Source organism: Glarea lozoyensis, assembly GCF_000409485.1.
Source record: "Glarea lozoyensis ATCC 20868 chromosome Unknown GLAREA4, whole genome shotgun sequence".
Classification (NCBI taxonomy): Eukaryota; Fungi; Ascomycota; class Leotiomycetes; order Helotiales; family Helotiaceae; genus Glarea; species Glarea lozoyensis.
In genome coordinates this window covers 388,817-405,802 of record NW_007360999.1, presented here as the reverse complement: position 1 = coordinate 405,802, position 16,986 = coordinate 388,817, and the positions used below count along the sequence as shown (strand labels likewise).

Sequence of the window (16,986 nt, the reverse complement as noted above, 5' to 3'; positions counted from 1 at the left end):
ACTAATGTCTTCTCTTGTGAAAATTTAACGGTGCGGACTCGTATGGTCCAGAGCCGCGGCGTCTCAAGAGGAATCGGCCTATGGAAATAGAGCCTTCCATTTTCAGCCGCATCAATGACATTATCATAAGAGCAGCACGGCACAGATCTCTTTTGGGTCACCTTCGAGACATCAGCCCTCTGGGAAAGGATGGCAATTCGGTATAAACCGAGTATTGCGATATGGCGTTTTAACAAAGATATGAATGGTCGCCTTGTGGCCTGTACGACACAATAAATCATTGGACGGTGGCGAGAGGCTTGAAAATATTTGCTTTTGTTGGAGAGTGCGGCTTATGCAGGTTTCTTATTGAACATGCAAGTGTGTGCTAGGATTTGAAGCCGTGCTGATAGTGGCGGACAATGTCCAATAACCACCTAAATTTAGACATGGCTTGGAAGGTTCTGCCGGTGCCTGAAGAAGGCTGTGGATATATTTGCTGGCAGGAAAAATCAAGGCTCGTCAGAGCCGCAAAGATCGTTCAATGTGTTATGAAGACACGACAGGCGTGATGAAAGATTGCTAATGTCTGCGAAGATTTAGGGTCCCCCGCTAAGTACTCAGAAGCCTCTAGGTCTTTCTTCAAAAAGGTCCTTGAGTTTCGAAAATACAGGTTGTCAGCAGTGTATTTCTCACACGTTGAAAGACGTGGACGTGATTAACCAGGATACTGACGATCGGCCTTGCTGACATTTCCCTACGATCTCTTCACTGGTGCCTGTAAAACGGAAGTTCATTTATCAGATTCTCCCTTATTTCCTAACATATCAGCAAAGAACTATAGCTCAGTTTCATGTCAATATCGATCTTAGACACTGGAAAATGTATAACCACAAGCAGCCTTTTGTGAAAAGATGGGATTTGCTGACCACCCAAATGTCAGATTTCTTACAAATTCTACCATCTCCATCCATTCTGATGTTGGTGCTTGTTGGCGACACGCGGCTTTGTCTCTGCTTACGCTCGAACTCATCTGTAAATCGTCAACAAACACATGTATCGTTCAAGCCTACTCACTAACAAACAAAATGGGCACCTTTGCTGGTTTCTTCTACCGCCAGTTGACGATCAAACCTAAGCCGCTTCCTCAGAATGTGCGACTCGATGGCAAGACGGCTATTATTACTGGTGCCAATGCTGGTTTGGGACTGGAGGCTGCCAAAGAACTAGCCACACATGGATTGGCGTGGATTATTCTTGCTGTACAAACAGTTGCAAAAAGCAAAATAGCTAAGGCGCAACTCCAGGCGGCAACCCAGCAATCGAAGTGCAGATTTGGGAGCTTGAACATGAGTCATTTGCCAGTATCGATGCCTTTGGCAAGCGCGCTGATACTTTGGATGGCCTCGATATTGTCATACTCAATGCTGGCGTAAAATATTTGGATTACGTTGAGTCGAAGACCGGGCATGAGGCACACGTGCAGGTCAAATCTTGGGACGGCACTTGTTTCTGTACACCTCCTAAATCCTCTAAACTGGACGGCGAAAGCGGTTGGAGCACCAGTTTAGTTGACAATTGACTCATCTGAGAACCATTTCTGGGCCAAGTCCAGGGAACTCAAAGCACCCAACGCACTTACTGAGCTAGACACAGCCAAAGCGTGCTTCAATGGCATGGAAAGGATGAACATAGAACGTTACACCACCAGCAAGCTTCTTAATGTTCTGTGGATGCGCGGGCTCAACGCTCGAATAGACCGACTCCAATTTAATATCGCCATTAATACCGTCAATCCAGGCTTCTGCGCAAGTTCTCTGCATCGATCTGGTCCTCAAGATATTTGCCTGGACTGCTGAACAGGGCGGCCACAACTTGGGAGACGCTGCGACGCAGCACGTTGTTGATCGAGGAGCTTACATCAGGAGCAGATCGTGAAGAAGTAAGTACAATATTCCTTCCCAATAATATAGCTAATACTCTTGAATAAACCATTCAGAACTGACCTGCTGTTATTGCCCGTTAAGATCATCTTCTTTTGTACAATCAAAAGAAGGCTCAGGGCCCAGACCAAATTTTGGATTGAGACGGTAGCGCTGTTGAAGAGAGAGGCTCCAGTATTCACGATACTGACAGAGTTAGACTCTGCCTAAGCTCCTTTCGCATCCAGTTCTTTAGAACAGCAATTAGATCTGAATGACACATTTCATCACCTCGACGACTTGACTGGAATTAGAAGCTCCTCATGCACCATTGCATCCACTCCCATGGTGAAGATTCAGGGAATGTTAGTACCCTTAAGGAACATTGATATCATCAAATAAGTCGTGAAAGTAGAGCTTGAATATACTTTTATAAGTGCGGGTGACATACAGTACCTCTAAACAAGTTCTACCGAGCAATTAGTGATTATTCTGACCTTATTTTTGTTGACAGATGTTTCAAGCCGTATGCTATGTCTCTCTGTTATAATGTGGGTGAATCCGTAGAGTCTGACTTATTGCTTTAGCACAGCTAGTTCACGTACTTCAAAGACGAGCTAGAAAATGCTGTGTATTAGACTAATGAACATGAAACTCACCTCGCACGGATCCTCCATACTCCTACCTCCTACTTAACTGATAAGTAAGCTCAACGATTTAGAGCATTGCCACGAAGAGACTGCCGGCAACCACCAAATTGTTGATGTTATCTCTATTACTGCTATGCTACATATGTTTAACAAATAAATTGACAGTCTGAAGGCCATCAGATGCAAGACTGGGTATAAGCGCAATCGCTAAAGCCATCCCATGTTTTACACAACCATGCGTTGTAGCATCATGTCACACAATATACGCCAAAACCTTAGTACCCTCCCTATTATTTCTACAAGAAAACAAATTTCTCTTCATACAAATGAAAAATAACCTCAAGTGGCTTCAGCCATAATTTGCTCTCCTTCATCCAACAGCTCTGTAATCTTGTCAAGGTTCTCGATCATGCTTCTTCCTTGACCAACAAGTAACAACTTCTCTGCGTTGGCGGGCAGTCCAAGATAGGTTGGAGGTTCTCGCTCTGGAAGCTTTTGGATCCACTGGGTGAATTCTTGTAGCGAGGTACCGCTAGGCACAATCAAACTTCCGTCATCTTCGTCACTGACGCCGTCCACGGTGTTTCCTTCAACAAGCTTGTGGCCAATGTCGTATGCCGAGGGGGTAAGGAAGGAGTTCACTAATTGAGTAAGACGGGCAAAATCACCTTCATCGTCGATCTTTCCTCCGTATGTTTCGATGATCAGAGTTCGAATCATCTCCCAGGGCAGATTTTGTGGTGCAACATTGGTACGGCCCGCTGCGACTGTTTCGACCCAGGTATCGATAATGAACGCAGAACATTCATACTAGAAGCTGATTAGTGGTGTCTTTGGTGGAAGAGAAGATATACTCACATCACTGTCATTGAACTCCCAGAAGCCTTTCCATCCCAAATTTGGCGCATATCGCAATCTTTCTTGAACCACAGCATGTAGAAAGGACAACAGCAAGTAGAGCCGCGTTCGTTCAACAGGATTTTTGACCGACCGAGTCGAAAGAGAAGCCATAGAATCTTTCATATTTGCTCGTATACCAGCAGGTTGCTCGTACATCAGTACACGGGATGCTCTTAAAAGATTGACTGGGATCTTAGGACTCGACTCCATGGAAAGGAACAATCGGAAGTCGGCATGCGGTTTGAGAGAGTCCATTCGTTTCTCAAGACTTTGTAGCCAAGTCGGGGCGAGGTGAACATTCTTAATTAGAACCCACGAACCATTCGCGGCGGCGTTGCTGATAGCTTTGTCCGCGGTCGCCAAACCTTCATTAGATCCCATGGCGATGTTGGTGCAAGATGTACGGGAGCGTTCCACTAAATTGTCGACCTTATAACTAGCATCGAATCCTGGACTTGAGCATAAAGCGATAGGGCTGCGGGCGGAGACTTGATCGACCGTCTGCTTGAGATCCTCGGTAGTGTCCAGAAGACCCTTTCCGAAAACAGCTGTGACGAATCGCTCAGCAGTGGGTACAAATCGATCCATACGGAAAAGTTTAACCAAGAGGAGCGAGAGTAGTTCTTGATCGCGCTGGTCACATGTCTCATCCCAGATTTGAGGAACATAATTCTCTCCTTTCTCTTCAAGTAAGAAACGGTCCCAAGTCTGAGCACTAACAGCATCAAGCTTGCCTTTGAGTACTGGCAGCTTTGAAGCTCTGGCAATGACTTCTTCCCTCATATGAGTTTCTGTTGACAAATCCGTTCCTTCAACGCCATCGTCGAGCATTACATCAATGAGTGTTTTGTCCATCTTGTATGGAGCAGCCTGGGCGAGAAGCATTGCAAGTGTAATTCTATCTTTTTGTAGCAAACCAAGAGATGTACGTTGGTATGTTGTGACAAAGAGGTCTTCGATAATGATATCTCGTCGGATATTGTGATTCGTTTCACTAGCTAGGCGTTTGTTCCCATGAAGCACAGTGTGGAAGATGTCGAGGAAATACTGAAGTGAAAATTGATAGAAGTGGTTCAGATAGTGAAGTTGTTCCAAAACAGCGAAGACGGCACTGCAAGATCGCGCAATGATGTTGTACTGAAGAGTAATCTCGTCTACTTCTGCCATGACACCTTCGGTGTTGCTCATTTTGATGGATATATCGGCTGCCTCTTTTTTCAATGTTTCTAGCGTCTCAATGACATTGTCGTCGTCTAGAATATTGCCTCGGGACTCATTGAGCGCCTGTAACAAACGCTTTTCCAATTGTCTTAGATGAATCTTAAACTCGCCTTGAAGTTTGATGAGATTGGATCGGCGCTCATCGACATCGGGGCGCTCAGACTTCAGCACTTCGTTCAATGATTGGGTTTGAAGACTGCTCTGTGTAACAGTGAAATTGACAAATGTTGTTCGACTGCAAATATCTGGGGCGAAGGTCGCAGAGGGATCTCGAGTGGATAGATAAATCTTGAATGCGGGCGAGAAGTCAATTTCCTGTTTGCCCAACTGGATGAGCACACGACCACCAGTCTTCTGATATTCTTTGTTCAAGACGTGATTTAGGATAGGGTCCAGATATTCAGCGTCCTGGATAAGGATAGGGTTACCGAACCGGAGAGAGCTTTCTAATTGTTTGGTGAACGAATCATCCAAGAAACTCGTGACTGTAAGTCGTCGGTCTTTGCTTTGTTTCTGGAGGAATTCTGTCACTCGACCAGAGGGATCGATGATCAGCGGGTATCTGTTGAAACGCTTCAGAATGATTGCATTCTCGGTACAAAGATCATCTACCGGCAAGGAATTCTCTTGCCAACCGAGCCGCTCATCAGCAGTTGAGAGGTATTCAGTTACGGGGTTGTGTTGTTTGTAATTGATCCCTGATAGTTGAAGCTGGTGTAGCCAGTCGTCCATCATGTTCTTCCGGAATTGTTGATCGTAGAGACCACTGTATGCCAAAAATGCAGCAGCGACAAGAACATCGCCCACAAGGGTTCCAATTTGTGTCTCAAAAGACTTGCTGCCTTCCTCCCAACGAACACGCTCTGAAGAAAGACTATCAAGGAGTCGCACGCTACGATCGACCTTGAACTGGACTCGAGACATCTCTGATTTGATAGCTTGTGTCTCACTAATCAAAGCAGCATATTCTGTCTTGTATGTCGCAATGCTCTGTTCGAGAGTGTTGATAGTGTTTTCGACTGCTTGTGCTTCCGCTTTCGTCTGAAGTGCTTGCTCCTCTAGTAATCCTACTTCTTCTCTCAAGGGACCGACACGATCAAGAATTTCAGAGTAGTTGACTTGAGCTTGTACCCACTGAACAAGGGGCCCACAGGCCTTACTGGCACGATTGACTCTTTCGTATGTAAAGTCTTCGTTGGAAAGGTACTCGTTCCTCATCTTGATTCGGAGATTTCGAGTCATTTGTCGTTCGTTGTCGTAATTGACAATACTAGCAATGAAATCATCCTTGCGGACTATGGCTTGAACCGTCTTCCAGCTGTCTACTTTGTGACCAAGTAGAGTACAGACAGAGTCAAGAGCAAGCTTGACACCTTGTGGGGGGTTACCCATAGAACGAACTTCGGTGAGATGTTGTCGTTTAATGTTGCTGACGCTCTTTTGAGCTTCGATTACAGCTGGTTCGGCATTGGCAAGATCATTGAGGACCAATGTTCTTCTTTCCGCAACTTCTGACTCCTGCTTCTCCAAAGCGACTTGAATTTCAAGAGAAGTTGTTTTTCGTTGTTCTGCTTCGCGCTGGTCGGCAACCATGCGTTGCAATTTCTCGTTAGCCTCGGCATCTTTCCGTTCAAGCTGGCCTTTCTTTTCCGCAAGACTAACTCTCAGATCTCTGACTTTATCTACAGTGTCTCGCAGTTTCTCGAGACCCACGTTCAAGTGGCGCTGTTGTTCCTCGAGATCCTCTCGCTTTTCGTTATACAGTTTAACATATTGGGCAACGAAATCCAAGAAATGTCTCGGAGTAAGATAAGTAACCCGATTCTGTTGTTTGAGGAGTTTAACGTTGAAGCGTTGGAGAGAGTAGTGAATGTAAACCATAGAGTTAACCACAGCTTCACGATGAGAAGCAGGCAGACGAAGGTCCCGATATGCCACTGGTATGCTATCCGGTGCTGTGAAATTCGGTCGATCAAGATCAACAGACTGCGTAAGTTCTGTACCAACTTGGAATAAAGCCTGGTCTGACCAATCACCGAACCAATTAAGCACACAACGATTGAACAGAGCAGGACTGGTAGCGGCTTTGGAGGAGAGTCCATCCTCGGGAGGGTTCATCGTAAAAACCACGTGGAGATTCTTCACAATTTGTTGAGTAAACCATTTGTACAGCTCTTCTTGTGAGTCGAGAAGTAGGCCTTGTCGTTGCGCACCTTCTTTGCAGCCCGTCATCAACGAAGCGAGCTCGTCGCCTTCGAATAGTCCGGGCACCTCGGCGTTGGCTAGAAGAGTATTCATTCTTTCGAGAAATCCGGAATCGAGAACATTAGACTCGTCCATGATGAAGCATATTTTTTCACCCTTACATCCACAGCGACGCAAGACATCCCGCAGATCGTCGTCGAAATCCTCAGCTGAATATTTTCCATGGACTTTTATTTGAAACACTTTCAGCCCATTCATCCAAGCAACAAACCTTGAAAGTGTGGTCTTCCCACTGCCACTAACACCGATCAAAATCAAATGTCCTTGAGGCTGTCTGAAAACACGATCAATTCGTAAAACATGTTCCAACACATCATTAAACAGAATTAGTGGCACATCGACTTCTTCCTCGCAAAATGTCTTCAATCGAGCTTTGACAAAGTCCCGTAATTGTTCTCGGTCGACTGGTACGTAGTTCTTTGACAGCCAATTTGAGAATAGAATAGGACCGCCAAGAGCTTTATCTTCCTCGATGGTTGGGAAGAATTCCAAAGCAACACGCTGAATTGCTTCATCAGTCCATTTGCGTTCATCCTCAGCGACTAGACGATCTTGAAATAGACGCAGGGCTTCATGAGCCCAGATACGGACCAGACCCTCTACAGACAATGACTCTAGCGGTCTAATAGCCTCGTAGATACCGCGGACCCATCTGGTAAGTTCTCGAGGACTGTAGACATAGTGAGGTTGGATCTTTGGTGTGAAGCGCTGCTGTGATTGCAAGTAGAACTTGACCATTGCCTTTGTGAGTGACTCCGAATAACCGCGGAGTGATGGGATAATTTTAAGAACAGCAGTATTGAATGTGCCATAGATTTGCTGAAGCGAAAGCTCTCCGGGGTAGTCAACCATGATCAGTGGCGCATGACGTAGGAACCTGGCACCCATTGGAGTTCTACCTGCATCAGTTGGAGGATTGCAGGCTCCTACGAACTGAATACGATCGAGCGTAACCCAAGTTTTGTCCGAGGTCCTCCAGAATCCGTTTTGTTCAACAAGCTGCCGCAGGAATGAGATTGCTCTTTGTGTCATATACTTGTCAGGCGCAGGCAGATTTATCTCGTCGCAGAAGAGTACTAGCCAGCGTCCAATTTGTGTTGGCGAAAGAATGACACCGTTGACGGTCTTCTTGTACTCACAATACTGTTCGAATGTCTTAATCAGTAGGTCCGGTGTAGTTGCGCTGGAGAAATTGAGACCGACGACTTCCATGTTTGGCAATTTTCGAAGAGCACTAAACAATGTCATGGTCTTTCCAGAACCAGGAGGACCACAAAGCAAGAGAGGCTTGTGCTCCGCGAGCCAAGAGTAGAGAACATCTTCATGTCGTACAGTATCAAGCGTCGGGATTACCACGTCGGTTTGTGTAATGGAGTGAGTGTTGACTTCGATTGTGGGTACTTGATTCTGCCATGAAGACCACTCGGCTTTGGGCAGAAGAACATCAAAGTCAATTAACGAAGAGTTGTCGCCCATGATCGGTGACCCGAACGTTGCGATGCCGGCTAGACAATCGCCATAGGCTTTTCTGTCTCCCAACGGGCAATCACCTGTCAGAGACCAGACTAAAGCCAAGAGAAGCTTCTTAGAAACGAAGGCTTCGACTTGCTCTGGTTCAAGTGGAAAGTCGACATGCTGAGAGTTGTATTCAATTATATCCCGAACACTCTTGTTGAGCAAGGAGAAGAGTGTATTTAGCACCCTGGCAACTGTAAACTCCATGATATGATTGAATGCTTCTGCTCTGTCGAGCGCATTCAGGATGAAATCATCAGTTGTGAGGAAAGCTTGAAGAAGGTCAGCGACCTGCCCCTGTAAAGCCAAGGCGCTGGCAGCGGATTGTCCTGTAGCCACGGCGTCTTCATCAAGATCTTCGAACGCGACACTTCTTAATGTATCCAGATAATTGGACACCATCATGCTTGGTGTCACGGTATCCTCGCTAAACCACACCATTCCACAACGACTGACAGTAGCGAGTGTTGCGTACTTGAGCGTCTCGACCTCGAACATGATCCGAACATTCGAGGGTAGATTGAGACGTTCGCCATTTGGTAACGTCAATAGTTTGTTGTCATCAAGAACACTATTCAAATTCTCAACCCATTCTGGGTCAACATCTCCATCAAACACAATCCAGTGTCGCTTAGACTCCTCGCCTCGAAGATTGTCAACAATTTTACGAAGGATGCTTGTGAAGAGACCATCTGTCCACTCACGAGTGGTAGAATCGAGGTTACCGTAAAGCGCCTCCTTGGACATGACCTTTGAGTCAATAATATGGGAAACGCCTTCCACGCCCTCCACCTTCTGCAAGGCTTCAAGCAGAAGTTTCCACGCCACAGATTTTCCTGAGCCCGAATTTCCAACCATCATGACACCATGGTGGATGGTTTGGATCTGATAAAGCTGGAGAATTTTGGTCATCCAAGTCTCATTGATGACAAGATGCCTTTTCTGGGCAATCTCATGGATAGCCTCTTTGAGTTTTACCAGACTTGCAGGAACGTAGTCAACGCCAGGGAAAGATTCTGCCTCAATTGATCGCATAATCTCCACATCACTCTTTATAAGCTTCGGTGCAATAGTCTCCCGAATGCTCTGGACAATGATTTGAGGCTCCACCTCTTCCTCTGGGCCTAAATCTCCACCAGATTGTGTCAACCGCGCACGCTTCAAGCCGCCAGAGCTGACAAGTACACTCTTCAGAGCGCGGAGCCCGAAGTCGTAATGGGCTTGTTTCGAAAGTCCAGCTGCACATTTGTCGAAGAAGGGCACTGTTTGTTTTGACAATTGCTTAGCCTGGTTGAAACCTTGAGAGTACAGCATGACCTCCGCAATGAGCTCTTTGTCTGGCTTTGACATAGCTACACTTCTAAACAGCTTTTTCAGATTATCGGGAAGATTGGATCTTCCAGCGTATCCGGGATTCATGGTAATAAAGATTCCGGTGTTGGCATTGACGCGTAGTTGACGGCCAACAAGTTCAATCTGTGACTTTTCGTCCTCCATGCCCTGCTTCAACCCAAGCTGAATATTTTGGACTTGTTGAGAGACTGCAGACAAGATGCGCTCTTCAAGGCGATTGAACTCATCAAAACATCCCCATGCTCCAACCTGGCAAATTCCCAGGAAGATTCTACCCATTGCTTGGAAATCGAAAGTGTCATCGCAACAGAACACAAGGGTAAATCTTCCAAGCTGTACACCGAGCGCTTTAACAGATTCAGTTTTACCTGTACCAGCTGGTCCATAAGGTGATCCGCCGAGACGTTGGCATAACGCCTGGGTAAGTGTGAGAAAACACCGGTCGGTGAGAGGAGTTCTAACCAGACGTTCCGCGACACCAAGATATTCAAAGCCGTAATTCAGTTTTGCGTTTGCCATCTTCACATGAAGACGCTGCGAAAATTCACCTTCCGGTTTGTAGACATATCTCATCTGCAGAAGCCACAAGTAGTGATTAGGAGTGGAGGCGTTGAGTTTGACAAGCTTTTCAATCGTATCGCGCTGATGGACACATTCCGTAATGAGGTGTTCACATCGTTTCCTCTGTATTGGATCCAGGTCTCCCAAAACCGTGGAAGCGAGGAGACGAAGAACCTTCACTTCTTGTTCGAACAAACTCTGCAACGATGATCCACCGCCTTCCAGAGCTCTCTCGACAGACGATGTCCAGACAGCTTGCGTGGCAAGTACCACAATTTGACTAGGGAATGCTGAAATATATTCGTTCAATGAATCCTGATCTAGTTCTTCAGCGTTAAACAGCGGCTCATAACGTTCGATGGCTTCAGCGAGCAGCTCTGCAAGGGTTGACTTCATGCTATTTTCAAGCAAGGCCAGCCAATCGTTGATTTTAGGGGTCTTGATGAGGGAGATTTCCTTCTTCAATCTTACTTCTTCGCCTTCCCTCGAAGTGAAACCAGAGATGAGATGGTCTTCATCCATGATCAGTCCAGACAGACCAGCAAACATTTTTTTGAAGTGCTTTGCTATTCGCAAGGTGTCGTTGCTATTGCCAATGATCTCAAGCAAGTCCTCGTCTCCGACAAAGTAGAATCTTGGGAAAGATACGCGCTCTCGCTCGAGGTATTCTCCGAGGGCTTTTTGGATTTTGTTCAACAGATCGGCAAGACGTTCCAACGACTTTTGCACTCCCGAAATGTTGAGAACATCGAGGACGAACGGTTGCTTGTAAACTTTCTTCATCACAGTGAAGAACTCGGAATTAATATTCTGGAAACGAGAAGATTCGATGGGCAGGAGATGTTTGATATCCGCGTTCCCAGTGAACACTCCCTCAAGATAAACCCACTGGCGTTGCACATCAATCCAAACATCAAAAAGTACATGCGTCCGATTGAGTTTGTCTTCCCAGGAACTAGCCTCCTCTTCAAACTCTTTGTAGTAAGGCGAGTGTCTCATTGCTTGTAAGGAGTTGAGATTTTCACTGCACTTTGCGAAGAGGTCATCCCAACCTCGAATCAGTCGGCATTTGTTCTGATAATTGACCAAATCAAGCGAGTAATTTGACCAGACTTCGCGTACTTGCTTCAAGAATTCTTCTAGACCCATTTCACCTTGCGCTTGTGTGATCACGTCACGAATGATGACTTCGCTCGCAGTCAGATTAAGATCCCATACTTCGCCCAAAGTCATTGAAATAGGCGAGTATCTTTTACCAGGCTTTAGAGCTTTGAAAATTTTGTTCCAGTGGCGATCGCGTACTGCTTCCGACTTGAGATCTGAAAGCACAGGGTTGACTTTCAAGAATTGCCGAAGAACGTTTTGGATGTGCTCAAAGGCGGCATATTGACGCATCCGACTGGGCATTTCTTTTGTCATCTTGATTAGACCGTCAATAGACGAGCGAAGCTTCCGTGGTTGGACGCTGTTCCATAAAGTCTCCCTGAGATCATTAAGACTTTTCCAAATCGTTGAAAGAGCTGCCCAGACGGACTTGAAATCTTGAACTTCTTCAAGTATTGCCGTGAGAGCAGTATCCGCACTAGCAGGAAGGTCGAGTGCTTCCTTTGCTTTGGACACCATTTCGAACTCTTCGTTGAGTTTCGTGATGCGACTCTCAAACGAGGCTAAAGTTGCAGAAGCTATTTCCGGAGCAATTGTACCAGAAACCGGCTTTTCTTCATTCCACTGTGCTGTAATTTCCATAACTTTCTCCCCAACAACCTTATCCTCAGCGGTGATCTTAGCTCGCAAGGCATCAGTTTGATCTTGGACAATCTTGGATTTACGTGCCAAGATTTCGTTGAGCGCTGTCCACTCGGAGTCCATTTGTTCTACGCCTAGCCAATCTTGAGGGAATTGGTATCGCTGGCGGACCAAAGTTGTCTGGCCTTGTCGAAATATCTCGACTTCGGGACCCCATGTTTTGACTTTACGTTTGCATGCTTGCACAATAGTGATGAATTGAACCGCTTGAGCGGTTGAAGATGCTTCGAGTGACTGCACTTCAAGATCTTTACGTGCCTTCTCGACCTCTGCATGCACTTCGCGAATACGATTCCCCAGGCGACCGCCAAATTTGGTCAAGATTTCATGTTGCCACTGATCGTATTTTGCATTGACTTTGGTCTGAACTTGCTCGTAATCAATGGAAAGGCGGCCAAATGACCGGCTTACTTCCGTCGTGTCGAATGTTGACCGAGCTTTGCGGATTTCTTGGAGTAGCTGAAGCCACTTCGAAAGATGTTCTCCCAGCAGTTCATACACTTGCTCCGATTGTAGATCCCAGAGTGATTGAAATTGAAGCCATTTGTCGATATACACACTAATATCCTGCAGCTTCTTCTCGACAACCATGTACACCTGGGATAAATCACCGGCGCATGATGCGGGTAAGTCATTGAAGCGCGCCTCGGTGTCGTGAGTGGTGGATAACGACATTTCATACCTTGAGGCCTTTACCTTGCGAAGATTGCACACTACACCAAGCCAGTCGTGAAGCTGCGAAAACCAGCTAGCTCTCGCATACTCCAATGGCGGATCTAGATATATGACTTGATTTCGCATGGAGACCTCATGGACTAATGGTACTAAAGTTGGAGCATAATGGTCAAGGCCGTCCTCCAAGCCACTGAACCGTTTCTTTCGGCTGTCGTCATTCACCCCTTCTGAGCGATCATCTTGAAAGGCCTCGATCCATGCTTCTATTGCACGCTGCAGACGGACCAGAAGTGTCGCCTTGATTCTCTCATTCATTTCCTTTACCCAGAAGGACAGGTTGACATAATTCTCAAGGTTCAGCTGGTCTACAGCCATTTGGATGGTCTCGAGGCGAGTTTCCAGAGCTGCGCTATCGTACGGACAAGTCTCTAATTCTGCAAGGGCCTTCTGGACTGTCACATTTATGGATGCAAGTGCGATGGTCTTGCTTTGCAGAAGGGATACAGATACGGCGAACTCGCGGACAAATTGAACGTGCTTGCTCTCACCGCGACCACCCTGGATATGATCGTTGGTGCCATTGGTGAGGTAGGGTTGCTTAAGATGCACGTCATATGAGTGAACAAATGATTCCCACTTCAGTGGTACTCCTTTGGAGATAAGCGTATATACGTCGTTTTGATATCCACCAAGAAGTATTGAGACGTCGGACATCTGGGATATCTGTCGGCAAGTTTGTGCAAATGTACGCACACTCTCCATCAAGCTCACAGCGTAGGGATACACCCTCTTTGCCTCTTTTGACACGTTGTTAATTTGGTGGGGGACGCCAAAATTCAACCATAATAAATTGCGAGTCTCTTTGAACAAGGCGATAACCTGCGGATCGAAATTCACAGCTAGCTCGAGCGCATAATTTGAAGCTCTGATCTTGTTGATGTTGAAGAGACGGCCAGATATCGAGATTTGCTTCCTTTGGACATCATGGAGCCAGGCCTCAAATATAGGTCGAGTATCTAATTTCTTTCGGAACAGGTTGCTTTCGCTCTGAAGTTTCTGTCCCTCTGAATGCAGAGCCCAATCATGGCCTAAAACATCGGCAACCTTTCGCATGTACGCATCAAGTTGCCTCTCGATTTGTCTTGCCCAGATAATCGCACCTGAAACCGGGGGCAGATCTCGAAGCTGAGCCATCGCGTGTGCTTCGGAGTGGCCGTATTGTTGTTTGAAACGTTCGTGGAGCGCTGAAATATCACGCTTAACATTGTCAATCAGAGTGGTCTGATACTCTGTGATCGCGCTTCGAATCTTCGGTCGGACAAACAGGGCGTTGAATTTTGAGAATACGCGAAACATTTCATTTGAAGTCTTCGCTGTAGCCAACCGATCTCGAAGGCGTGCAATAATAGAGTTTTCAACACGTGAAGTGCGCTCGTTATAGGTGATCTCGGCCTGGACCCAGATTTGCGTTCCTTCTGGAGACACATCAAGCAAGTCGACGTTGTTCAAAGCGGCATAAGCTTGTTGCACTTCTTCTACGGCATCAACATCACCCATCTCTTCGACGATTACCGCTCCGTTAGGCGCTCCATCAGCCATAGCATCTCCGCTTCGCGGGCCGAGAACAGTAACAATGGTCTTTTGTAACTGTTCGTGGTTGTCTCGAAAAGTGCTGACATACTTCAGCCTCGCCTGAAGCTCCGCATGTTTAGGACTAATCTTAATTGGGATGAACTTTTCATTTCTTCGTCGTGTTACCTCACGTGCAACATTGGTAAACTCTTTAATGTGTTCATCCCAGATTTTCCAAATCGAGTCTGCTGTACTCATCAGGGCCTTGAATTCTCGATAATCAAGATGCATCAATCGACGTCCATTGAGTAAGGAATGCAATTGCGTATCAAGATCCGCTGAGATTGCCTCCACCAGAGGTAGCGCACGACGGATTGGGTATGGGCATATTCGAAGCTTTTTGTTGAGGTGAGTAAAAATTAAAGCCAAAGCATCCTGAATCTTCGACAGAGATGTTGCAGAAAGAAGCTCATCAAGTGGAAAGTCACGCATCAGCTGGTTGTACTTTTGCACCTTCTCTACGGCCTCCTTCAAACCAGTATCGGCAGAGAAACTAACAGTGGCTTGGAATCGCTTCGCTGTTCGAAGAATCTCCATGGTCAAGGTAACACCCTCCGCGCGAAGCTGGTTTTCAATCCCTTCGAGAGCGGATTCCATGGAAAGCCAAAATTGTATCTCCTGAGTTGCAGTTCCACTACTTGGATCTCGCGACATCTTCGTTATGGTTTGTATTGATTTGATCCAACCATTGACAATGGATTGTAACGCGTTGAGAAACGTCGAATCGTGTATGAGTTGACTTGGTAATAACTCAGCGGTAGGTCGAGTGTTGCGAGCAGCAGCCTCATCGAGCGCATTTTGGACCATCGGATGCATAGAAAGAATGAGGTCCGGAATCTCTATATTTTGCTGCAAGTGAAGCAGACTTAATTCTAGCTCTGCGATTCTCTTCTTGGTAACTGGTATGCCAGTCTTGGCTTCAACGTCTGACCGAGCTCGATTTCCATTTGTGTTTTGCTGAGTTTTCGTATATGCATCAAAATAAGGCGCCAGCGCAAGGTGTACAACTGAATGAAGGATCTCGAAAGGGGAAACCTGGGCGCCTTGCCCCCCAGCATTGCTAGTCAGCGAGGCAACACCCGGTAAATTAACAATTTGTATTTGTGAGGAAATGGGTATCGTAGGTTCTAATGGTGAAGGCCGTTTCAAAAGAGCGATAGAGGAAATTGTGGATGGCGAGTCCGAAATGTCGGTCGCAAGAGTATAACTGTACGTAGTTGGGCCTGAGAGAAGAGGTTAGCTATGGCGGCCATCTAGGGTCAAGCAACATACCAGCTTCGTCAAGCACGCCGTTTAGGGTATCTGCAGTATAACTGTCTTTCTGGATGTACAGTGCAGCTTGTGAATCGGCCCATCGTTGAACACGTTGGGTAGTTTCGGAAACCCGTGCCTTTGATAACAGACTTCCCACATTCTCTAGATCTTTCCTGGAAGCCCCAAGTGTGATTTCGCAGACTTGGGCCAGATGGTCGAGGATTAGCTGAGGGTCGAACTGGTATCCAACTCCCGACGGCGACGGAAGACCGTTCGTTGGTCCCGCATTTGGAGATGTTAACTCCATCATGGTCGTTTGGCTCTATGAGCTTCGTGTCATATCTGGATGCATGCGATGGATGGAGGGTTATGACAAAATCCTGGCAGAAAGTCGACGTTTTGTGTGTGGGGTGGTGGTTGTCGTTGAGGTTATCGTCGTGGATGTAAAGAGTAATGTTGACCTTCGCGTGAACCACCGAAATTGTTCTTGGGGACGCGATACTGTCGTCAAGAAGTCTGCATTACCCCTGCGCTAGAGCGGGTCTCCTCTGTGCGGCGACTTTGGCGAATCCCGGCTGGAGGCTGTCACAATGCGGCATTGAAAAGGGGTTCGTGCTGGTTATTCTATAATGCACGTCAACGACTTCTAAAATGCACAAGTATTTTATCATTGTAAGTCATTTCGATTTTCATTCTTTTTCTAGAATATTACTCCCGGGTATAAGTCACCAGTACCATGTTGCACCCCGTCTGCACAGATGAATTGTCGCAGTACGGCCAGTCCCTCCGTCACATATCGCTCGGTAGAGGGAATTTCCATCAGTTGTTATTACAAAAGAAGTTTCAATAGATCACTTTGTCACATAACCACTAAACTAAACTCTGTCTTACCTTATACCGCTGGGTCGCTGGCCAAGTGCAGTGAGTAGGATGATACCGTGCAGTTGCTTTTTAAAGTAGATGATTCTGGAATTCCAGAGATACATGGGATATCTAATTCACATGATATCTCGTACTCATATATTGCATATGATCCATTCTCACTAGAGATATTCCCCTATTGAGCAGGCTAACAATCAATCTGATCCATACTCTGTTTTTACAAAATATTTACCTCAACTGAGAAGGATTGATCAGAAATTTTAAGAACGAAATTCTAAGATATCCTTCCTATCCATGCCAAAAGCAACCCTGAGTGTCGTGAGCTGATGATAAATGGGCGTCACATGGTATATCCAATTTGCGAGGTAGAT

General features: G+C 46.3%; 2 protein-coding genes across 2 annotated transcripts; one reads left to right on the top strand and one right to left on the bottom strand.

The window, feature by feature from the left end:
• Positions 1–1,067: 1,067 nt before the first annotated feature.
• GLAREA_09488 (NAD(P)-binding Rossmann-fold containing protein) lies at positions 1,068–1,561 on the top strand (the record flags this gene model as incomplete). Its single annotated transcript, XM_008086085.1, has 2 exons — positions 1,068–1,179; positions 1,287–1,561. 2 exons carry the CDS (start codon positions 1,068–1,070, stop codon positions 1,559–1,561), a joined length of 387 nt encoding a protein of 128 aa, XP_008084276.1.
• Positions 1,562–2,890: 1,329 nt separating this feature from the next.
• Positions 2,891–16,040, bottom strand: GLAREA_09487 (P-loop containing nucleoside triphosphate hydrolase; the record flags this gene model as incomplete). Its single annotated transcript, XM_008086084.1, has 3 exons — positions 2,891–3,361; positions 3,410–15,702; positions 15,752–16,040. The coding sequence occupies 3 exons, from the start codon at positions 16,038–16,040 to the stop codon at positions 2,891–2,893; spliced, it is 13,053 nt and encodes a 4,350-aa protein (XP_008084275.1).
• Between the last annotated feature and the right edge of the window lie 946 nt (positions 16,041–16,986).